Source organism: Paramormyrops kingsleyae, chromosome 20, assembly GCF_048594095.1.
Source record: "Paramormyrops kingsleyae isolate MSU_618 chromosome 20, PKINGS_0.4, whole genome shotgun sequence".
Lineage (NCBI taxonomy): Eukaryota > Metazoa > Chordata > Actinopteri > Osteoglossiformes > Mormyridae > Paramormyrops > Paramormyrops kingsleyae.
This window is the reverse complement of record NC_132816.1, coordinates 9000565-9024802: the sequence shown is the minus strand read 5'-3', so window position 1 is coordinate 9024802 and position 24238 is coordinate 9000565. Positions and strand designations below refer to the sequence as shown.

General features: G+C 38.7%; 2 protein-coding genes across 4 annotated transcripts in view; both read right to left on the bottom strand.

Annotated features, from left to right (window-relative positions):
• The window catches only part of LOC111850824 (tubby-related protein 3), a 28010-nt gene extending 23814 nt beyond the window's left edge, over positions 1 to 4196 (bottom strand). Inside the window, exons 1-4 of one of the 3 annotated variants that reach the window (XM_072703291.1) lie at positions 4020 to 4196; positions 2910 to 2976; positions 2724 to 2788; positions 530 to 655 (exon numbers count right to left, since the gene is read on the bottom strand). Coding sequence is in view for 2 of the 3 variants with exons in the window: in XM_072703290.1 (XP_072559391.1) it covers positions 530 to 632; positions 2724 to 2761 (141 nt within the window). In the remaining variant the exon portion in view is untranslated. The remainder of the gene's footprint in view (positions 1 to 529; positions 656 to 2723; positions 2789 to 2909; positions 2977 to 4019) is intronic. The other 2 variants (XM_072703290.1, XM_023825122.2) reach the window with 2 other exon arrangements.
• A 1842-nt stretch (positions 4197 to 6038) lies between these two features.
• Positions 6039 to 19541, bottom strand: ube2m (ubiquitin conjugating enzyme E2 M). Its single transcript, XM_023825121.2, has 6 exons — positions 19147 to 19541; positions 17397 to 17491; positions 17137 to 17175; positions 16677 to 16780; positions 9973 to 10036; positions 6039 to 8469 (listed from the first exon to the last, which is right to left on the bottom strand). Exons 1-6 carry the CDS (start codon positions 19259 to 19261, stop codon positions 8329 to 8331), a joined length of 558 nt encoding a protein of 185 aa, XP_023680889.1. The 5' UTR covers positions 19262 to 19541; the 3' UTR covers positions 6039 to 8328.
• Between the last annotated feature and the right edge of the window lie 4697 nt (positions 19542 to 24238).

Genomic DNA, 24238 nt, shown 5'->3' with positions numbered 1-24238 from the left:
GACGATCCACATTGTGGTACAGAAATAGAACTTTACCACAAGGGGTAAAAAAACAAAGCAGGTAAATGGGAAAACCAAGGCAAGGAGCAACACAGGAACAACCATAGCAATACAGCATGAGCACAATGCGACAACAGCTACAGACACAAAATGACTGTGAACTGTGAAAACAGAGCAAGGGCAGGCACATACATACACACACATAATGAGGGCTTCAACAAGGGAAAGGTGTGCTGTCACACAACACTAAGAACTACAACTAACAAGAAACAGGCGAGCATAAACAAGAATCACTACAGGCACTAGCAAAGACTAGATATATTGGTACAGAAAATAATTACAAATTAAACACAGGTAGGGATAACTAGAAACAAGGTTACAAAAACAAGGACCTATACTAACATATATAAACAAACAGTCCAACATAACCATGACAGTAGGGTATTATAGATGCACAGCCAAACGCTTAGCCCATTCAGCCACGCGGCAGCCTGGGGAACAGAGGAACACACTAAGGACTAAAACAAACCTGGAGGGAAAACAGGAGACTGGATGACCAGCGACACCTGCTGGCCAAACAGGGAAATGACACATGGACCAGGGTAGGACAGGGACCGATCCTGACGCAGTGCCTTTAAAGGAGGGAACTCAATGCCTTTAAAGAGAGGAACTTGGGAAGAAATCAGTGCCTTTAAGGAAGGAACTCAGTGTCTTTAAATGGAGGCACTTTCGATATTTTGGACAAAAGGGACAAGTGCTCAGGTACCCACAGCACCCTTCTCTGCACATGCCTGTACAAATACTTTCTCTTTAGTTTATACTGATATTTCTTTCATTCTTGTCACAGATATTATGGGATACATGACTGAGTGTTATGCTCGATATACACTATATGTCCTGCCTGATCGTCCGCTCCTCCTGTGTGCCATGCCCCCTCATCTACCCCGTGTGGAATCCCCGTGTTACCGGCTCATTCATGCTGTTGTTAATCAGTCTGTTGCATTTAAGTCCGCGTTAGATTATGTTTCCCCAGTCCAGTCATTGTGCTGCGTCGTGTTCCTTACTGTTCTCCAAATAAATCTCTCGTTTACACGAATTCCTCGGGCTCCTGTGCTGCTTCCCCGCTCTATGCCCGCTGAAGCAAGACACTATATTGACAAAAGTATTGGGACACCTGCCTTTACACACACATGAACTTTAATGCCATCCCATTCTTGTATTTTTTTTACTATAATCTCTAACATCAGGCTGGATTTTTCTCTCTGTTCATAATCATTAAGCATGGACCAGGTAGCTGACCTTAAGGTTGTGATGTAGTAATATTGACCGTAACATTGCTAGCTTAGTGAAAATGTGGCTAAAATGTGTGAAATGTGCGCCTCAGGAGGCTATGCCTTTGTGCCTGTGATCAGAAGGTCACTGGCCCAAGTCCCAGCCTTGGCAGAATAGCCACATGTCCATAGGCCCTTGAGCAAGGCCCTTAACCCCCAGCTCCCAAGGTGCTGCAAAGTACACGGGGCAAAGATAACTTCCCCATAAGTATCACTATCCTCATCTCAGCATTAAATATAAGAACAAAAATAACTTGTTTCACATATGCCATGTATATTTACAGATGTAGAATATGGGTCCCCATCTATTTTACCCAGAGGGCCAAATTCCATCAGCTACACAAAGCTATGGTCCACTGCGTCCAAAACGAAAACAAAAATGGGGGGGTCAATCATATGATATGGATTCAGTTGTATTTCGGTCCAGATGCAGACCACATTCTGCCAGTTGGTGACCACTGGTCTGTCAGTGTTTATGTATATATGTATTTAAAAATTATTTAGCTATATGAGTATAAAGTAAGACATATAGTTCTGCCAATATCACTCATGCTTTACCAGTCAAATGCCACTCAAAGCAGAGAAATTAATTACTAGGATAAGGACTATTATTTCATTTTTACAATATTTACAAAATTATTTAAAATGACTGGTCTAAAGGAAAATTGCCTTGCAAAGTATTCTGAAATAAGAGGTTGCAGGATGATAACAGAGAATTTCCAGACCGACCACTTGAATGAGGCCTCAAGCCCAAATCATTCCTCTTGCGAAACCAGGCTGAAAAATCGCAAGGATTGTCATGGTTTGTGATGTGAAAAAGGTAATAAGAAAAAAAAGAAAAAGAAAAAATACCCTATACATCGATTCTCTTTATTTCAAGAAAGACTGGCAGTGATATATCCTAATTAGGATATATTTAGTAGCTTTTTACATTCAGAATGATTGATCTGTTGCTACCCAAAAATGGCTTGCAGTTGCAGGGGATTAAATAAAATCACAGAAATAAATATACACATTTTTACTAACAAAACTCACACTAAAACTGGGAAATAATGACATACAATTGAAATGTCAGAGACTGGCTTTTTCTCTGCTAATGATATGGCTATATATAAATTTTGTTAATCTATAGATGGGGCAATAGTTAATGGAAGCTATATTTTAATTCTCATTGACCTGATGCATTATAATGCACATAGCCACAGTAATTTTCTGATTTCAATAAATTAGCTGAACAACTGCAGCATTAATTTAATTAAGAAGGCTATTAAAATGTTCATCCATGACAGAGCAGCCTTTGGATTAAACAAGAATTAAATAGGAAAAAACATGCAGTTGAGACTGCGTTGACAAACTCAGGAAAATTATAAAAATAAATAACTGTGGTTTTACCTGATTTTCAAGCTTCTGTTGACGGATTTCTGGGTCATCCATGCCTAAGGTTTAGTGAAAAAAATCTGTGGATTGCAAGCACATTGCATAATTAAAAACAAAAAAATGCTTAACTTGTACGTGCATAAATGCTCACAAACTGATACAAATACACAGACATATAGATAAAATCACAGTAATACTTACTGTTTGACTTGTACACCCTGAAGAATAGAAGACACTTCTTTGTTTCCTTCTGTTGCCTTTTCTCTCCCTTGGACAGTGATTGGACATAAGGTAAAAGGATTAGAAAGGCTAATGCTATTAAGCTCACTGACACAGTGCTGACACAATGTGCAGTACCAGCACCAGCTGAAAGCAAAATAAAACTCAACAGATGCTATTCTTCATTAATGTCAGCCAAGTAGCCTGCCAAGAAGCAAGTAGAATTTGATCTAGCATGGATACAGGTGAAAACAATAAACTACCTAACCTGATGCTTGATACATCCCAATATCCCTCCCCCCCGCCCAGGCCGATTTATTCAGGCGACGTCCCATTTGGATCTAAGGAATCAGCGTAACAGAAGTTGTGTAGCGAGATGTCACTAAAGCCAAGCATAATAAATTACCTGCCAACACTCCTCTGGATAATATAAGACTTAAGGAAATTCAAATTTCTCATTTAAAACTAATAAACCAGTAAACAAACAGTAACCAAATTATTCCAAATCCAATGCATCTAGAAAAATGTAATTAATGAACATTTAAGACCTAATTTTGAATAGAATATTTTTTTGAGTGTCACATATCTAAAATGTCAGAGATCTCAGTAATCTCACATTAATTTTTGTTTAATAATATATTTCTGTTTTATCCATTCATGAATTCATGAATAGGGAAAGATAACCTACAATAACTCGACTTATGTCACCTTGATACTCAGAGAAGAATGACTGTTGTATAGATTTAGCTAGTGCTAAGTACTATGTTTTTTAAGCTACTGTAAGTAATTAGTCACAAAGCTGAATAATTCAAGACAACACAACTAACACAAGACAACTTCTCCCCAAAACCTGAAAGCAGATAGTACAGTTAAATTTTATTAATTACAAAATAAGCACATGAACACACGTGAGCAGCAGGCAATGTTTCCCTGAACTGTAATCTGTAAATAATATTACATTTTTATTTAATCCATCCCGGAAGCTATGGGCGTGAGATTAATAATAGATAAAATCTTTTATTAAGCACTATTTGAAGAAAAGCTGCTATATTTGTAGTGACTGAGGAATATCGAGATATGGTAGCTACTTACGGCAGAAATGTCCACTTGCGTAGCTCATCCTACTGTGCAGGTAAACTGCTTTTAATGTGTGACACGTGAGAGTATAGATGCCCCAAAATGCACTTGCCTTATTGCCCTTTGCTTTTAAAAACAGGCCTGAGACCACCACAGACCTTTCTGGATAAGTTGTTAGCAGAGGGATGGAAAATAGCCTGGTATGTAATCGCCGTACAACCAGGCAGGTACACACATACATATATATACACACACACACACACACACCCAAGGTTCGGTGCTATGTGGATCAGGTGGCAGCCAAGGGAGGCCCTGGCGGACCGATCCCCCGATGACAAAACTGACTTTCGGGACATGGAATGTCACCTCTCTGGTGGGGAAGGAGCCTGAGCTTGTGCGAGGTTGAGAGATACTGGCTATAGTCGGGCTCACCTCAACACATAGCATGGGTTCTGGATCCAATCTCCTGGAGAGGGGCTGCATGCCCTTTTCTTCTGGAGTTGCAGCGGGTGAGTGTTGCCGAGCTAGGGTGGGGCTACTGGTGGCCCCACAGCTCTGTGCATTAACATCAGAGTTAACCCCGGTGAACGAGAGAGCTGTCTCCCTGCACCTTCAGGTTGGGGAGAGGTCTCTTACTGTCATCTGCGCCGAATGACAGTTCGGAGTACCCAGCCTTCTTGGACTCTCTGAGTGGTGTGCTGGTTAGCGCACCAGGAGGGGATTCCATCGTGTTGCTGGGGGACTTCAACGCTCACGTGAGCACCGACAGTGTGGCCTGGATTGGGCCTGGATTGGGAGGAACAGACTCCCTAATCTGTGTAAACTATCTCAATAAAATGAGGATGCCACTACAACATCAAATTACAACAAATTTATTTTTGTATAGCGCATTATCACATTACATCGTCTCAAATGCCCCCAGTGAGTAAGCCATAGGCGACAGTGGCAAGGAAAAACTCCCTAGAAGGAAGAAACCTTGGGAGGGACCAGACTCAAAGGGGGAGCCCATCCTCCAGGGGCCGGCAGGGAGAGTCACTACTCAGTTGTGTAGAGATATTATGGTAATAGAATTGAACAAAATGAACAGTATTTGAACAACTGACCTAGTTGATATTTGGAGTCTGTATCATTGTACTACGTTGTTTATCCTAAACACATGGTGGAATAAATCACTTCTGATCATTCACAGATCTTGTCCTATTTAATGGATAATACAAGTTTGCTGTCTCTACAAAATGAGTGATGTGTAGTACTTTAGCTGCAGAAAAGACATTTAGGGAAAAGACCAAGAGGATAAGCATGCATGAAAAATGACAGTCTATAAACAAGTTACTCAAGGCTGTAAGCCTTCCCCTGCTGTGATGCTTGAATAAAGGCATTTTGCTATGTTCCAGAATTAATATCCATCCATCTTCCATACCACAAATTCACTGCAGGGTCAATGTGCCTGGATGGAATGGCCAGCAGGGCACATACACACACAATCATACAGAGAATTCACAGACACCAATTCATCTAATGGCACATCATTTGACGGCAAGAGGAAATGAGAGGAAACCCATGCAAACTCCACAGAACCCGATCCACAAGCATGGGGGTGTGTGGTCACAGTGCCACCCACGGAGCTACCATACATAGTATGAATAGAATTTGTTCTTCTATATCTGACAAATGCCACGATGCTATATATAACAACATATGAAATTTTGCTTGATTTCTGTAAAAATGATCGTGAGCAGTTTAATGAGTAAACATTGGGATTGCAGTCTATCATGAATCACTCACCATAGACAATGTGGAGAGACCCACAGAAACACAGGCAGAAAGTGCAAAGGCCGGAAACGTTATTTTTATAAATCCAAAAGTGTAGCCTGCAAAGGCATAAAAATACTGAAAGTCAATGCTGTCATTTTTTATATTTCAAATTTTATACCGTGTCTAAGATTTACTGAGAGGGCTGCAGGTTTACTCCACAGAACACAGTGCCCTAGAATTTTTACTATATAATGCTGTTCATAAGCAGGAAGATCACCATTTTCAGTTGTATTACAAGCTTTATTGGTTTACAAATTCCTTCTGAAAGGACAAAGACTTCTGCAGTGCTTATTTAGACACAAGTGTCAGGGTGATATCAATCCTGTTCTCACAAGCTTTAGGGAGCAGCAAGAACAAAATATCTGGAGATTCACCAATTCTGATCATGTTGGTCTTCGGAGTGTGTGTTTACAGACCATTGTTAACCAATATAGTCCTCTTTGCCGATTAACTAGATTGGGGGAACAATGGACAGCGTGTGAATAACTAAATGGATTTCTCCTTGTTCATCCAGGAATACAGATGGAAATAGTTACAAATGAAACACATGTATAGAATGGGTTTTTTTTTTGCTGTTGAGTTTAACATGCATTTCACGGGATCAAGGATATACCTGTAATTATCTTAAGTAATTATTCACTAGTTCATAAACATAAAAAACTAATTTTCCAGCTTTTAATGTTTTGCATCAGTCACCAAAATCATGCCATATCAATTGTCACTAATATGTCCATAAATAAATTATAATAAATGTAAAGCATTTATCACTAGACAGAGGCAACAGAATAAAAAAAGGAAATGTGTTAAGTGTAGGGTTGAGGGGAAGAAGATATGAAAAGTAACAAGAGGGATCATGATCCAGATCCATAATTCAGCATGGAGGTGTAACAGGACAAGTGTACCAAATTATGCTAAAATGTTTATTAAAAAAAAAAAAAACTGCATCCATGTCATTTAATAAAGTATTTTAAAAGTAGATGTTTGTATGAAGTTTAATTCATTTTGGGTTTCAATTTTGAACTCGTCATTTGTCATTTACCCATCTAAAATGGACAGACTGCACCCGTTTTGAAGGATGGTGACAAACTCACTGACCAGTCATAAGCGATTAAACAAACAGCATTTCATCGGAGAGTCCGCAGTAAACGAATACAACCACAAGCTGGGGAATTCGGTGGCGAATGAAACTCAAAGCATCCAATTCTCATTTTATTACTGCATGGTTTCAGCAGCTGCCTCCATGAAATTTACAAAATGCAGCTCATTAACTTAAAATATCAAGGAGAACTAGAAAGAATTAAGATTAATTAGCATTTGCAGATGAGTTTATACATTTTCGCCTATGGACTACCCCCAAGAAGACATCTGTGGCCAGACATATCAGTAACTGCAGAACAGGAGGCATGAAGGAGCCGCAGTGGTGCCAGCTCGCAGTCAAAAACCCCAAGAATGCAAGAGAAGGTTCCCAATGAACAGATCCAACCAGGAGCCCCCCTCCCCTAAAAAAAAAAACCATATACACTTGGTCACCATCTCCATTAGGCAAAATCATGGATTTATATTGCTCTTTTAAACATTTATCCACAGCCTTAATGGCATGATAAAATCCGGTTGGCAATGCTTTTATTTGATGAAATCAAAAATGTATCTGAAGAGCGTCATGATGGGTTACAGGGCATGAAGTGTTAAAGTTTGTGAAGATCACAGGCTGTACAAAACGTATGACGAGACACAGGTCCCCAGCCATTTTCTTGTGTCATTATGCAGGCACTTAAACAATTAAAGAGCAAAAACTGGTAGTTATTTATCTACATTATAAACTGACAAGAAATAAGATAAATACTTAATTCACTGACACTGACTGACGTTTCTTAAAAAAAAAATACTTTATTTGTATTTGTCCATCCTCAAATATAAGTTGTTGGTTTGCATTAATTTTACTATAATTATAATTGTTTATAATATTCAATGTAATTATATCGCAGTCATCAGCTGTGAACAGCTAGGATTTTAATATACACCATAGCACTAACATTTTTAAGCCCCCATCAAAACAAGTAACCCCCCCCCCAAAAAAAATCCTACTACACATGAAGATTTCACCCCCTTCCCGATAACATAGCCCTATTTGCACAACTATGTGATTCCTCAGTCAGCTTGTATATGAATGGTTCTCTTTTTGTACGTGCATCTTGCCTTGGGTGCCTGTCCAGTGTGAATATCAGTGTTCCATTGAGCCTGTACAGTGTTCTGAGTCTTTCGCCTGTGTCTGTAAATGCGTGTTTGCATGGGAAATGTACATCAGTCCGTATCTGGAGAGTGAATCAGGTTGACCTCAGCGAGCCATGGATTTCAGTGTGGTGACGTTTGCCATTTTAAATTTCCAAAAGAAGCATTTGACTATCTGCATGTCTTTCCCTCGCCCACAGTGATTCGTCTGCTCCGTCAGTAAGTCTGGGTAAATTGGCCATTTATATATATATATTTATATATTAGGAGAACCTGAGGATTATTTAAGACATCGTTCAAAGTAAGTCGCCCCAACATATCCACCCCTCAGTGATCTCTGTACATTCTGCTCAAACAGCCTCCTGTTTGTCTGAAGGACCTCTGCTGCGTCTTTATTCAGGGGATCTTCTGGGTTGGGTTCCTGGAGAAGAGCAGGGAGCAAAGGTTAAACACACAGAGATTGAGCATCACTACACAGTCTGCCAATAATACGGGTCAACAGATGCAATTACATTAAAAAGATAAATCATGTCAGATCTTACTCCACCTTTATTTGAAAATTGCAGTCTATACAAAGAGCATGAAAACAAATTAAAGACTGTTTGGGTAAAAAATGAAAATAAAAACCATACAAAAACCTGGCTGCATAATTGTGCACACCCTTTAATAATCAAGCATGTGGCTGTGTTCAGAATCAACCAATCACATTGTCTCATCCTAAACAATAGTTAATATACATCCGACATCAATTAAGGTGACTGTGATTGATCTTGGTTAAAGATTGTCTGTTCCTGTAGGATTATTCTGATATCGTCTTGGTTGCATCATGCTCCAAAAGCCATGGTCCGCAAAGAGCTTTCAAAACATGAATGGGATCTCATCATTGAAAGATATCAGTCAGGAGAGTGGTACAAAAAAGTATCCAAAGCATTTAACATCCCAGGGAGCCCAGTGAAGACAGTTATCAACAAGTGGAGAAAATATGGCTCAACACTGACCATACCAAGACCAGGATGTCCCTCCAAGACTGATGAAAAGACAAGGAGAAAACTGGTCTGGGGGGCCACTAAGAGACCTACAGCAACATTAACGGAGTTGTAGGATTTCCTGGCAAGTACTGGTTGTTCCCTACATGTGCCAACTATCTCTCATATTCTTCAAATGCCTGGGTTGTGAAGTAGAGTAGCAAGATGAAAGCCTTTACTCACCAAAAACATCCCAGCCAGGTTAAACTTGGCTAAAAATGTATATCCAGACTCCCACAACAATGTGGAAAAAATGCATTATGATTTGATGTTGAACTTTTTAGCCATAAATCCATATGGTATGCTTGGTGCAAAAATGACACAGCACATCATCAAAAGAACACCACATCCACAGAGAAGCATGGTAGAGGCAGAATCATGATTTGGAGCTACTTTTCTACAGCTGGAACTGGGACTTTAGTCACATCTAAATTGACAAAGCAATGGCTTAAGCAAAAGAGGATCGATGTTCTGGAAGTGACCAGCCAGAGCCCAAACCTTAATCTGACTGATAATCTATGGGGTGACCTGAAGAGGGCTGTGCACAGGAGATGCCCTCGCAATCAGACAGATCTGGAAAATTTTTGCAAGGAAGTGTGGGCAAAAGCTGCCAGGTCGAGATGTGACAAACTGGTGGACTCTTACCCAAAAAGACTAAGTCCTATAATAAAATCGAAAGGTGCTTCAATTATTGGTTTCTAATTTGCTTTCACCTTCAATGTATAGGCTGCAATTTTGCAATAAAAGTTGAATGAGTTCTGACATGATTTGTCTTGGTTTAATTTTTATCACAAAAACCTGCCATTTTGGCAGGGGTGTGTAGACATTTTATATCCACTGTATAGGCAGGAAAACGTATAGCATGCAAGACAGTAACATATGTTGGTAAATATATTCACCAAAAACAGATACTGTAATCCGTAGATGATGGAGTTAATTGTCAACACAGGTTTCCAGTCCTCTCTGCCAAGAAAATGAGGAAAAGTTAGATCAAACATATGCAGAAATGACACTCCATGCAATATTAACATTACCAGTATTCACTGACCATGAACACTAAGAGGCTTTTTGTACTGTCATGTGCATACATAATGTATGTACCTGCAAATTTTGTGGGCCCACTGCATGAAATATCCTGCTTTTCTTGTCACTATTTTGCTTATGTTGCCATCACATCATATCTCATCCAGATAATGGAATGTTCTCAAAGCTGAATTTCAATTTAATGTTTACAAACATAGGATTATAAATGATATTGTCTTGACCAAACCACATAATATGCAGTTACTTATTAATGCCACATACTTAATGACCATTAAAAATTTTACCAAGCTATGTTATTCAATTCAACAGAAAGTCAAGAGAACGATTTACAGCATGATACTTACAAAATCTAATCAAAAATGTCACTCCATCATTACAATGTAGAAAAACAATCAATGAAAACTCTGGATATTAATGTTTTTCATTACTGTGGCAAATAAAATGAAGGATTCAGTACTATGCACAAGTTATAACCATTCCAGATCAGAAGACTACAAGTAGGCACTGACAAGTCATTCCATAAAGCAGCGGTCTCCAACCTTTGTTGCAGTGAGAACTTCATTTACAAATAAAATAATCTGGGCTGAGCCGAGTCACTACACTATATTTTGCCCCCTTGATAAATTTCACCAACCGGTGGTCCTTCAAATGGGGCGGGGGGGGGGGGGGGATGGATGTTAACTTGCCAGCTGATCTGACAATCTGGATGACAGAGAAAGTGTTTCCATGAAAGGAATATCAGCTTGATGCTCTTTAATTCAAATGGCCTTTCAATGCATTTTCAATTGCTGGCAACAGATGCTTCACTTACAGGGTTATCAGCTGCCCGTAACAGTCTACCAGCAAAGGTAATGAACAGCTCATTAGTCTCAGTATTTAAGTTTTATCTTTGCATTTTTATTTAAATCATTTAAGTAGGATAAGGGCTATGGTTCTAAATTACTTTCTAGCTGTCCTACCTATTTGCAGTTCAGTTTCAGCTCATGGACAAATGGCCTAACATTCTCCAGAGGAGTCAGGGGCAGAATTCACAGTTCATTGAATAATGTCAATTTGGTCAAGGCCTTATAGAAACTATCATTTGGTGTAATGGGGCAAGAGTTAAACTTTTGAGTCATCTGCCCATAGTGTACTGTTCCAGAAGTCCTTGGGATCTTCAATGCAGATTTTGTAAAAACTGTTGCTTCATACTCAATGATAAGGCTGAACAATTACATCTGTATTGTTATTGCGATAGGTCATTTATGCAATAAGCATATTGTGAGGGCTACAATAAAACCAATTAAACTAAGCAAACTACTGAACTAAAAACTAGGGGTGCACCGATCGATCGGCGCACCGATCGATCGGCCTCGATCACGTTAATTTGAGGGGATCAGAAATCGACCATATTCCCATGAGATCCACCGATCTTAGTTATATGCTTTTAAATCAGCCTTTTCTCCCATTCCCGAGAGAGGTGCAGTGCAGGCTGCCTCCCTCCCTATTTTTTGGACAAGTGTGTCATAACAGCTATATATATATATATATATATTTTTTACAAAATTAGAGAAATTAAAGTCTGGAAGAAAAAATATGATTTTGTAGTTCAAACAGCAATGCTCATTTATATGTTCGTTTATATTTGAGGACACTACCTCATGTTTTGTGAGTATTCATATCAATTTACTCAATAAAAATGGAAACATTGAAGTAACTGTCTTTTAGTTATGAAAGAAACAAGATCGGCAAAAAAAAAAATCGAGATCGGCAGGTAAGGTTGCCTAAGGATCGGTGATCGTTGATCGGCCAGAAAACTGCAATCGGTGCACCCCTACTAAAAACTAAAAGAGTGAAAGTCTTTGAGAGGTGTCAATCTCTCTGCGGACGCTCCTTGCAGACGGATTAAGTCATGTGTGGAACAGGAGAAATAGCAGCAGTATCCACTTGTCTATAAGCAGAAGCAGCTACATCATGAACGTACCCGAGTCTGAAAATCAAAGGATTGGGTCTCCAAACAAGCCAGTATATCTATTGTGTGGCAGCACTTCTGTGTTAAACGAGAAGACTATTTACAAGCATGGGTATTTTTGCAAATTATGTCAAGCAGAGGTGGCTACATGGGGAGAAAACAAAACAAACCTGTTCCACCATTTTAAACAAGCGTAAGGAGTAGCATAGAGTGCTGTTCACAAAAATGTACAAGCAGCACAGTCAGACAGAAGGCAAAATCTGAGCCATAACAGCCATTGAGTTTTGAGTGCATGTCATCATATGAGTCAGAATCCTGAGTGAAAAACACACTACCTGGCTAAAGACATGGTGCCATTAAATACCACCCAAAAAAGGTTCTGTGCACCGTATCAACAATCACGTTAAACAAAACCAGATTCAATCCCACATGCATTCCTCCCAAGTCACCATCCCAGAGATGCTTGAGCAATGTCGTAAACGGGTGCTGGAAAATTGAATGAGGTGCCATTTTTTGTATGTACAACCAATCTTTGGTCCAGCAGGACATTGGAGCCCTATAAAAGAATGACAATTCACTTCATCAACTGTGACTTTGAATTTAAGGCTCAGTGTTTATAGATGTCCTAATTCCCCAAAGAACACAGTGGGGAAAATATAGCTCTGGGATTGTGGGAGGCTTTGGCTTCCTGGAGTTTATGCGAGGACGGGCTAGTGTGTTTCACCACTAACAATGCCACAAATATGATCAATGTTTTGGACACAGACTGCACCTTATCCACAGTGTTTTATTTCAGTGATTTAACTAGCCAGTAACAGCGTAACATGTACATGACTTGTATTTACAGCATTTAGCAGATACTTTTAAGGCAACTTAGGTGAGTGCTATGAAGTCACGTGGGTGAATGTTTCAGATTTACTGGCAAACATAGACCAGAGTTGCTAACAAACTAGATTCTGGACCTAAAGTAGAACAAAGGCAAGTCAGACAAATTTTATTTTCCCTTTTAGTAGGACGCTGTAGGCAATGGCATACCTATATCAAGATTAGCTGGTATGTGATTTAATAATTTAACTAATTTCTAATGTATGCTAGGGCACATGCACATCAACATCTCCCCTGTATGAACTGTAGAAAACCCAGCATACAACAGACAACAAAATGGCAACTCACTGGCAATGCTTACAAATGAGGGTTGCAACGGTATACCAGCTTCACGGTATATCACAGTATGAAAACTGATCATGTACATTTGCTTATTACCACAGAATGTTTTGGATACAGCTGCTTTCCATGATCCATGATTCAAGGCAAACTATATGTGCCTTGAAAACCTCACAGACATCAAGACAGTTATTGTCTGATGCTGATGACACGAAGGGTAAGTTATTTCATATAATTGATGGGTGAAGAGCTTCAAATATAACTCACATTATTAAAAATATATATATACTTACATGCTCAACTAATTTCTCTCTAACAAGAGCATCAGCCTGCTGTTGTCAGCACCAGAAGTTTAGCGGGTTTAGGGTCTGGGCCTCAGCAGAGCCATTCAGTCACAGCCCAACACAGCAAGAAGAAGCTGAAGACAACCAAGTCCATTGGAGCTGAAGTTGAACTTAAGTTAATTTCTGACTCCCACAATTTGCAGTGAAATGGATCCTTTGGCTTGGTGGAAAATGCACCCGGTTAACGTTCATGAATTAAGCAAGCTAACCAGGAAGTATGTGTGTGCCTGCCACAAGTGCACCTTCTGAAAGACTAGGTAGTGCATCAGGGAATGTCACAGTTCATCTTTAAAGCTGAGCAAAGTGAATGTGCTACTGTTCTTGCCCAAAAAACTTTGATTTAAAGATGGAGTTACAAAGCTCAATTTTGTTTCTGATAAAATGATTACTTTTATTTATGACGGTTTTCAGATTCTTGAGAATTTGCAGGTCTTATATAGGTTGTAACACTGACATTTTTTAATTTCTACTACTGCTGGAAACAACTTTACAGAATCATTATTTGTAATATTTTGCAGTGTTGCTTTTTGCGCAAAACACTGTTTTGCACCGTTATTGAATGCAATTTGCTTAATAAACATATACAGCTAACAATCTCTATCCTCAATTCTAGCAGCATGTCTTGCACAACCTTAGTCTCTAATTTATTGCATCATTTATCATTATCCCAATATCACCAGATTTATTGCACATCGCAATATCTTGCCATATTGTACAGCCCTACATGATGGTATACAGCAAAGGATTCAAACTGCTGTCCATCACCATTCATTAATTATGAAATAATTTTCATACATTCAAATACATACGAGTAGAGTTCTTCTTTTCAGATGCCCTCTGCATACCAATACAAGCCAGAGAGTTCTGGCCAAACTCAGAAGAAGAAAAGCAGTGAAGGGGGACGAACACCAGATAATGGGCAAATGATTATCATGGCACTGCATATTAAAAAGAATCCAGATCGTTCCCAACGACCTTTCAAAATTCTGCACAGCTCCAGCCTAGACATTCACCTTCGGGGGGAAAAAATCCACAGGGGCGGCGTTTCTTTGTGCCACCCCATATCAAAAAGAGTGCAATGCAGTATATAATATCTTATATGGATCCAAGTGTAGCTAAACATTTTCTTTAATTACAGATAGCAACCACGCATCACATTTGATGAATTGTATATATACAGATACACGGTGCAGTACAAGGAAACTAAACCCACAAGGATTAAACTAAAAAGAAACTCAGCCGATGGTCACGTAAACGTAACCACTTATCCTGGTCAGGGAGGCCTATTCCAGACAAAACATGCATTCACAAATATACTTAACTGATCAGTACCATTTTAGGCATACCAAGGCTTTAATGACATGCTACTGAATGCCTGGAAAAGACTGGGACTGCCCACGTTTTACATTCTTAAAGCCTTTACCAGTACAGCCAGTCCCTGGGTTAAGAATGTCCAACTCACAGACAATTGGTACTTATGGATGGACTGTTATAAAGCCAATTATATTAAAGATACGAGTTAAATACAATGGTTTGTGATAACAAATGCACGTACTACTTAGTGACGCTCATGAAAACATTGTGTGGCATCTGCGGTTTGTACAGTTCGGTATGTAGTTTTATTATTAATGCATAATAATTATGTCATAGTGTTGTCACGATACCAAAATTTATTTAAAGCATTGATTCCAATTAATGAATTTTGATTATTTTCGATATTTTCCGAAAAAAGGAAACATTCAAATGTCTATTTCAAACAATCGGTCAGTATTTATTTATAGCGGATAGGGTGTGGAATTTTATTTTATTTCTGTCGGATAACGGTTCGGATACGGGTTTAAGTATGACGGGTAAGGGAGAGGAGTGGAAATTTCTGCTGTAGGGTGGTATAATCAAAATCTCTCCCGTTGGCCAAATTAATATCGTATACCATTTATACCACCCAGTACTAGTCCAAACCATCAATAAGTTGCACTAAAATATTTTTACTCCAAGGAAATAAACCTCAGCAAGCTTTGCAAGTTTAACAATGGTTCCATTTCAACGTAGTCTAGTCTGTTTTAAAAAAATCAGTCTAAAGTTTACCACTGCAGCTTTTCCATAAGCTCTGCATGTGCTCTCCGAGACAATCATAATCATTCTCTTTCTTGCTACTGAACAATACCTTCAGAAAAAAAATTCTAATTGGTTATATGTACTGTATTATGTAAAATGACATAGCTAATTGCAGGGATAAACCTTCGTTTAAATTGACTATTTTGACATATAGAAATCGTACAAAGTAAATTAACCAAAATAATTTAAGTGAAAGTGGTGACAAAGGCAGGCTAGGCTTCTCCAAGAGGCTAAACAGCACATATCTATGGTTAACCTTGCATTATTTGATAAGTCTGTCAAACCTGAATGCCTTCTTTTAAGATGCATTTGCATTGCAGTTGTGCTGTGGTGATATTCAAGTATCACTTTGCAATACTGAAAGACTACATTTTCATTCACTTTTAATGTTAAGTGCTTCCACACAAATGATGCTTTCGCTCTTTATTTGGACCCTCATCTGTTATATTCAGTCTTCCTCCTGCCATATTGCCAAGTAATTGAGAAGAAAAATTTTAATCGTACGGTTTTTAGAATTCTAGCACCACACTTATTTTCAGTACCAGTTTACTATGCAATCCTACTATGCATTTTATTTTGCAACTTACCTACAGATTCAATTTAAAGGCTTAGGGAACGGATCTCATTTGTAACCTGAGGACTGTCTGTATATTAAACATACATAAACGTCTACACTGCACCATTTTATGTTTTTACTTCTGTAAAAATTCCTATGTTGTTACTCATATGCAATAAGTTACTCTAAATATTCTTAACCCAAGTCACGGATTCTGTTACAAAAGTGATTAGACAAATTCTGAAACACAAAATGCTATATTCTTTGTGATTTCTGAAAAACTCTCCCTGAAACTCTCTTTTCTCAAAGAGAGAAACTGTCAGATGTAGTTTGTCTAAGCAGCCTAATGGTCTTTGGGCGTGTTATAGAGAAGCTCAAAAAGGTTAGATAAAGGATGTCACAGAATAACTGCTCAGCAGTTTGTTCTACCTCAAGATATTCAAGCAGACGTTGCCTTCCAGGTCAATGTTGGGATGGTACACCATGGTCTCGCACTTCACTTTCGGAGGATCATGTGGATATCCTTGTCCCACCTTTAAAAAAAAAAAATTAAAAATCAGGAAAAAAAAGATTTAAACAATTTTTTTTTTTTAAATCCCCTCTTGGATCAATAGAGTAAGAGTGGACTGAAACTTTGTGAACAAAACTACAATCACCACCCTACTTTAACAAAAATATAAAGTTGTTTAAGTTGATTTAAAAAAAGATAACCATACACTTAACTACTGAATAAATGATTACTCAGATCAAAATAACCAGCAGCTCTGCAACGTACAACATAGATTCCAGCACATTCTGTAGTGTTCAGTTTGTGAAATACTTCACAAAATTAAAAATAAACTGAAAAATTATAGAAAATAGAAATCTTTCCCCAATTACAATTTCTCACCTTAAAGCTGAAGACAAACCGTCCACCTTTGTAAAATCCCTATAAAGAAATTATATAAATATTAATCATCTGTTTACATTCCAGAATATATACTGCATTTTGATAAAAAGGTGACTTTTCTTAAAGGTGACTTACATAGATCAATAAGTTAAACAAACCAAGCACAATATAAATAAATGCATCAGTACTTTAAAATCCAATTTGAGGGAATTTGTCAGTGTAAGCAAACATCTATGGCTAAGAAACACACTAGATCTGACCTCATCTGGAGAGATGATGAGTTTGAAATTCAGTAGATCATCCTGATCAGGGAAAACAATCTCACAGGTCTTTGGGAGGTTGAGCTCATTTATATCTGTGGAAGGAGGGAAAAACATGCCGCTTAACTGGTTATTTAAAAAACCTTCTTTAATACATCACAAAACAAGCTGACTGATAACTCATATGACAGAAAGGAATATTTTACAAAGTTTATACAATTTAGTCTGAACACAGGCATTTAATTATTTACTCATAAGTCTTCCCCCCCCCCAAATCACATCACCATATACCTCTCTTACTTGGATAGGGATATTCCCATTTATGCAATAAGTGTAATACAGAAATATTTCACAGTAACAAGAGTGAATAAGTTGATTTCAATATATGACAATTCTAAAAGGCACCGTTTTGAAATATCATTAGTTCATGGTATAAGCACAATGATATTTATCTTTTACTCTCATCATAATTAAATATTCCATTCATTATTTATAATGTATGGTCATATATTTTGCAAAATGAATGAGTAGTATGTCCAAATGTAGAGTACCCAGGTACATTTTCAAGTATATCAATCATTACATCATATAATTGGCTGTCATACTGATTTTTTTTTTTTTTTTTTTAATTAAACCAGGACCATATTAAAGGGAGATGAAAAGAAAATCTGGTATCACAAATAGTACAGATGCCCCGTGGCTCACCAGTAAACAGTTAGTGTTTCTATCTAAATTTCCAGTTTGTACAGTGCTGAAATATTAAAACATTTATCGGCGTCATTGGTGAGGATACATCACCCATGAACCGATGGCCGTAACCAGCTATACCGATCATGCACCGGCTACAAAAAGACACGATCAGTGTTACATCTTATCAGTACCTACCCTGACCCTACACAAAAAATACCCAATGAAGAAACACACAGCGACAGACATTAAATACTGTATGCAGAAATATACGCCTAATATCCGTACACCTTCGTCTCTTTATATCGAGGTAGCTACCATACTGCTAACCAACCCACCAAAAGTGATTGAACTGGTTGAACCACCACTAAAATTGAACAGCTCTCCAAAACTAATTAACATTTCTGGAAGTCTTCTGTTTGGAAGAAAAAAAAAAGTAAATCGTGTAACGTTTTTTAACAAGCTACCTATTAATTGTATAGCTTAAAACGATGACTATTTGTTCTCCTGGCTACAAATACTAATCTTGACTAGCTGGTTATTCTTCACGTATATCGTCCGTTAACGTTATTTTGACTGCGTTTATCACAAAACAACTTAAACATTGGAGCTGGTAATGTCACGTTGGTTATCGTTTATAAAATAAAGGTTTTTCTTTCTCCGCTAATTTAAGGCCAACAGCTAGTCTGCTAACAACATGATGCTCTGGGATTTAGCGGTATGCTAAAACTGTGTAGTTTGGCTACAACACAATGCCACACAACTAACTATAAAATGTATATCTTAAGACACTTTCAGTATCTCCTACAGAGATCAGTAAAGCCGGTCAGACATTACAAAAGACTTCATCTCTACGATTACCTGGGGCCACACTGCGGCGGCCTTCCTTAATCGACACCGGGGCTTACGGGCCCGCGTGCCATTAGTGGTGTTTTCTTACTTTATTTCACTTCTGTTTTCCATTAAGCCCAGAACCGGTGTCATACCACTAAAACGGTAGCATGTCCCCTTTTCGCCTTCAAAATTTACCGGCGAGCTGCGAGCGACACGATCAGCCGGCTACCTTTCTGTATCCGGAGCTGGGCCGCGCTCGCCTTCTTGCCCCCGGCTCCAGCTCTAGTTCCTCCCGCCGATTCCTCGTCTTTCTTCTGCTGCTTCAGCGAAAAGAGCTTAATCATTTTTAAATGTTCACTTAAGATGTGCAAAGCGCAGTTTTGAAAAGGTGCAGCGTATCCGCCGTGGGCTGAGCGCTGCGCCGTGTGTCACACGGGGGCCGGAGTGCACGGCGAGACTGGAGGGCAGCTGGGCTCCTGCGTGACGAGCGGCGCACCGGGAGGGAGCTCCACGAAAAGGGGGCAAATGCGAAAAATACCGCTACGAATAACGCTCCTACTGCCTGTCTGCCTGCCTCTCCTCTACTCCTCCAGCTTTACAAGCCAGCGTTTCTTTATTCTGCCTCGAATGCATTTAAATGCACCTATGACTAAACAACCTGTATATATTGGACAGATATATAGTGGCCACAGCATACAGAAAGGCAGCCACAGAGATATTATTATAAGTAATCTATCGCTATATTTAATAGTATAGAGACATTAAATTTATATAATCAAAATAAACCATGTAATATTTGAGTGGGTGTAATAAATTACCAATATTTGTATGCAAACTGGGAATCTAAAATAAAAAGCATTGCTAATGCATTATTTGCATTGTATTGTAAAATATTGTTAAGATATTCTTTGGGAGACTTATTTGTGGTTGAATCGCAGACCAAAGAGATTTTTAGTTGAGGTTCTTAAAAGAGCCAGGTCTCTGGTCCTGTGTACTCTTTAAGTCTTCTATATTGTTATTAATGACCAATCTATCACCAGACAACAGTAAATTACCAACTGCTACTGTTGTCCACATATCATATTTCAACAAATTGAAAAATTGCTTCAGTCTTCAGTTTCACCTTAACTGTTTTGCTAGGTAGTACCTAGTCTGACTTTCTTGTAATTACAGACGTCCATTAAAAAGTCCATTAAATTATAATGTATAATTTACCATTGTTTTACTCCAGCACACTACAGCAGTGTAAAACAACATATTTTCTACCAAACTTTTTTTTTATATGGTATATTTTGTGTTCTGTTTACAAGGGCATACCTAGAAATTCTTGACCCCTGACAAAATGTCACCTTGAACCCCCGTGCTCATATTTTATGTATATAATTGTACATATTTAAGGGCCCCAGTCAAGTGCTGCTCCCTCCAGTCTGCCAGGGTATCCATGCCCCTCCAATGTCCCATGCTTTTTAACATACTCTGCTACAACAAGCACTCAGTTTGAAATATAGTTCACAGTTCCCAATATCCATGGGTAAAATGAATGTTATTATACAGTGGATGTTTCACATAAGTAACGGACAGCTGCACAATACCTAAATGTGTGCTGATCAAATGTGTTTTAAAGCAGTGTGTTGAACTTGTGGGTTGCAAGTCCATTTTCAACGAATCTGCCAATTTCTTGAAGGTGAAATTGTCTGAACCCCATTTGCACCTCTCAGTCTGCTCATCCATTCAGATTCAGTTTATTACCATTTTGAGTAACAAAAAAGGATTACCTTACATTTATCTATGTTAAATTTATTCTGCCAGGAATCAGCACAGTCACTAATTAAATCAAGATCCCGTTGTAGCCTCTGTGCTGCTAGATCAGTATCTGCTACACCCACCTTCCTTGTTGTCGTCTTTCAAAATTTGTGAAGTCCCATCTGTTTAAAATAGCTGCTGCCACTGCACTGAAACCAAACACTGAATGCAAAATTCCAATCAGATTTGAAACCTTTTCAGAATTATTGCCCTAGCAAAAGTTGCTAATGCTTTGCTTATGGCTAACGATTCTGTGTTCACCCTCTCTGATCTTTCAGCAGCCTTTTACATAGTAAATCATAGCATCCTCTTGTGAACAAAAAGGGATTTCTTTCTGAAATGTTTTTACTCCTATTTCTTAGGTCAGATACGTCAGATGTGCTGTTCCCCAAGAGTCAACGTTGGGACCCATTCTTTTTCTCATCTACATCCTCCCTCTGGGTTGGATCATTGATGTCTCAGTTTTCGCAGTTTGGAGATGACATGCATTTGTACATCAACATAAAACCAGATTGTCAGTGAGAACCTGAAAAACTACTTGGAAGAGATCTGCATCTGAATGCTGCATAAACTGAAGCCCCTCACCACATTTTCAGTTTAAATGCATAAAGAGTCACTGTTGATGGGAACGCTATCCTCTGTTTAAAATGGCATGTTATCTTGGCATGATGTTTGATCCCCTTCATAGCTTTCCAGTACTTATTAAAATTGTTTGGAATTTTGCATATTTTAGCTTAAACATTTATTGGTTAAGGTTCTGATTCCAAGGTACCCAGATGCTGAAAATCATAGCCATGTAGTTTTTTTCATTGATCATTTATTGGTTATTGTAAGGCACTTTTCTGTGTCCTCCACTCATGTGCTTTTAGAACATCACCGCTTCTCCAGAGTCATGCTGTCAGGATTCCTACAAGAGTAAGAGAATCAAAGGCTATCATTCCACATTCAGTTCCACTGCATTGGCTTTCTGTGAAACTATAAAATGCTCCTCCTGGTTTCTATCAATGATGAAAACCCCAATATAATAATAATAATAATAATAATAATAATAGCACCTTTCACAAACCCAAGGTCACTTTACATGAAGGAGAGAGGGATAAATCACACAAGCATCTAAGCAGTTCAGGAAGAATAATGCTCATTAAACAGGACGATCTTTAAGTCAGATTTAAAAGTGGAGAATGAAGAACAGTCACAGAGTGGTTGAGGAAGATAATCCCAGAATTTGGGGGTAATGGCATTGAATAACCTGCCAACCATAGTGAGAAGTCTGGTGCGAGAGACAAGGAGTAGATTACACATAAACGACCAGAGAGAGTGAGAGAGGGAGTGAGATGTCAGGAGGCAGTTGAGGTAAGTGTGCGCTAGGCCATGTCACTGCAGTTGTTTTGAGAGGTGTAGGGATAAAGCCAGAGGAGAGGCATGTTTGCTCTTTATGCGCCTCCATAATGAAACAACCTTATATTATACCAGCTATGAATCTTTTTTAAAGCCCTCAAATCTCATCTTTTCAAGCAGAATTATTTATTACAAGGATTTTTAACATTTTGCTTCGATTGTAAAGCACTTCAACATTTTTGCTAATGAAAATAGAATCGCCATCATAGCTATATAACAACAACAATGATAATAGGTGGCACAGTGATGCGCTGGTTACCACTGTTGCCTCACATCTCTGAGACAAGTGGTCAAGTTTCCCCCATGGGTCTGTGTGTGTGGAGTTGGCATGTTCTCCCCGTGTCACTGTGAGGTTTTCCACCACAGTCCAAAAGCATGCTAAGGTGAATTGGAGTTACTAAATTACATGTAAGTGTGAATGGTGTGCGAGTGTGCCCTGCAAAGGGTTGGCGCCCCATTCCCTGCCTTCATGCCCATAGTATCCGTGATAGGCTCTGGAAACCCCCATGACCTTTAATAGGACAAGCAGTTAGTGTACAGAGAAGAGATGTATATATGGATGGAATCATTATTATTGTGTTTTTTTGGAAACTACAGAAGGATAACCAAAATGCAAGCAGACATTGTGGCCCTCCCTGGAGGACTAGCCCTAAGCCTAACTTCACTCTGAATCCCTGGTTCATTGAAGGTAAAATAGTCTGGATCTCCTTGCATGTGATGGCATAGTGGTGTAGTCAAGAGCTTGCATGCAGGATCCAGTACAGACCATCAGCTTTTCTACTTTGTAATAATGAATGTGTCGTTCAACTGAAGTGTTCAAGGATACAATAAAGCCTTGGATAATATTTCATTCATTGGTTACAATACTACAGAATAATGTCATATTTTATCTTTTTTTTTTTTTTTACAAACGAGAGGAGGCCATTCAGCCCATCAAGCTTGTTTGGGGAGAACTTAACTAAGCAGAGTTGTTGAAATCTTATCTAGCTCTGATTTAAAGGAACCCAGAGTTTTAGCTTCCACTACACTAGCAGGAAGACTATTCCATACTCTAACTACACGCTGTGTAAAGAAGTGCTTCCTCAAATTCATTTTAAAATGTTCTCCCGCTAATTTCCACTTATGTCCACAAATTCTAGTATTTAAACTAATATGGAAGTAGCCATTTGGCTGAACAGCATCCAGACCTGTTAGAATCTTATATACCTGGATCATGCCCCCCCTTAGTCTCTTTTGTTTGAGGCTGAACAGATTCAGCTCAGCTAACCTCTCCTCATAAGACATTCCTCTAAACCAGGAATCATTCTTGTAGCCCTACATTGAACCCTTTCCAATACAGCAATGTCCTTTTTAATGTATGGTGACCAAACCTGCACACAATATTCCAGGTGGGGTCTTACCAAGGAATTGTATAATCGTAGCATCACCTCCCTTGACTTAAACTCCATATACCTAGAGATGTAACCCAACATCCTATTGGCCTTTTTTATTCCTTCCCCACACTAGCGAGAGTGGGACATGGAAGCATCAACATACACACCGAGGTCTTTCTCATAATCAGCTACCTTTATTTCAGTGGAACCCATAAAATATCTGTTCTTTATATTTCTGCTCCCTGCATGGAATACCTTATATTTATCTATGTTAAATTTATTCTGCCAGGAATCAGCACAGTCACTAATTAAATCAAGATCCCGTTGTAGCCTCTGTGCTGCTAGATCAGTATCTGCTACACCACCCACCTTGGTGTCGTCTGCAAATTTAACCAGTTTACTGTATGTATTGGTGCCAATATCATTAATGTAAATTAGGAACAGTAGTGCTACTAAAACTGAACCCTGCGGTACCCCACTATGAACGCAGGCCCACTGTGACATTGTGCCTCTAATAACTGCTCGCTGCTTCCTGTCTGTTAACCAGTTTTCGATCCAAGCTGCTACAGTGATTCATTCTGCCATTCACATAATGGTTGTTCACAAAAGCTATAGTGCCATCTAGTTTTAGGCAACAAAGAAATGAAACAAAAAAACTAAAGACTACACTGAAGGAAACAAAAAAGGAAAAGAATAAAAATAAGTGTCAATACAAGCAAATTTCGGTGATGAAAAAGTAATTTTAAA

Excerpts from the sequence above, each read along its gene's own strand:
- ube2m (XM_023825121.2), bottom strand. The coding sequence starts at position 19,261 with ATGATTAAGCTCTTTTCGCTGAAGCAGCAGAAGAAAGACGAGGAATCG. Across the intron at positions 10,037-16,676 it reads GTCTGCTTGAATATCTTGAG|AGAGGACTGGAAACCTGTGT; the intron begins GTAGAACAAACT and ends TTTTCTTGGCAG. Across the intron at positions 8,470-9,972 it reads GATTACAGTATCTGTTTTTG|GAACCCAACCCAGAAGATCC; the intron begins GTGAATATATTT and ends GCTCTTCTCCAG.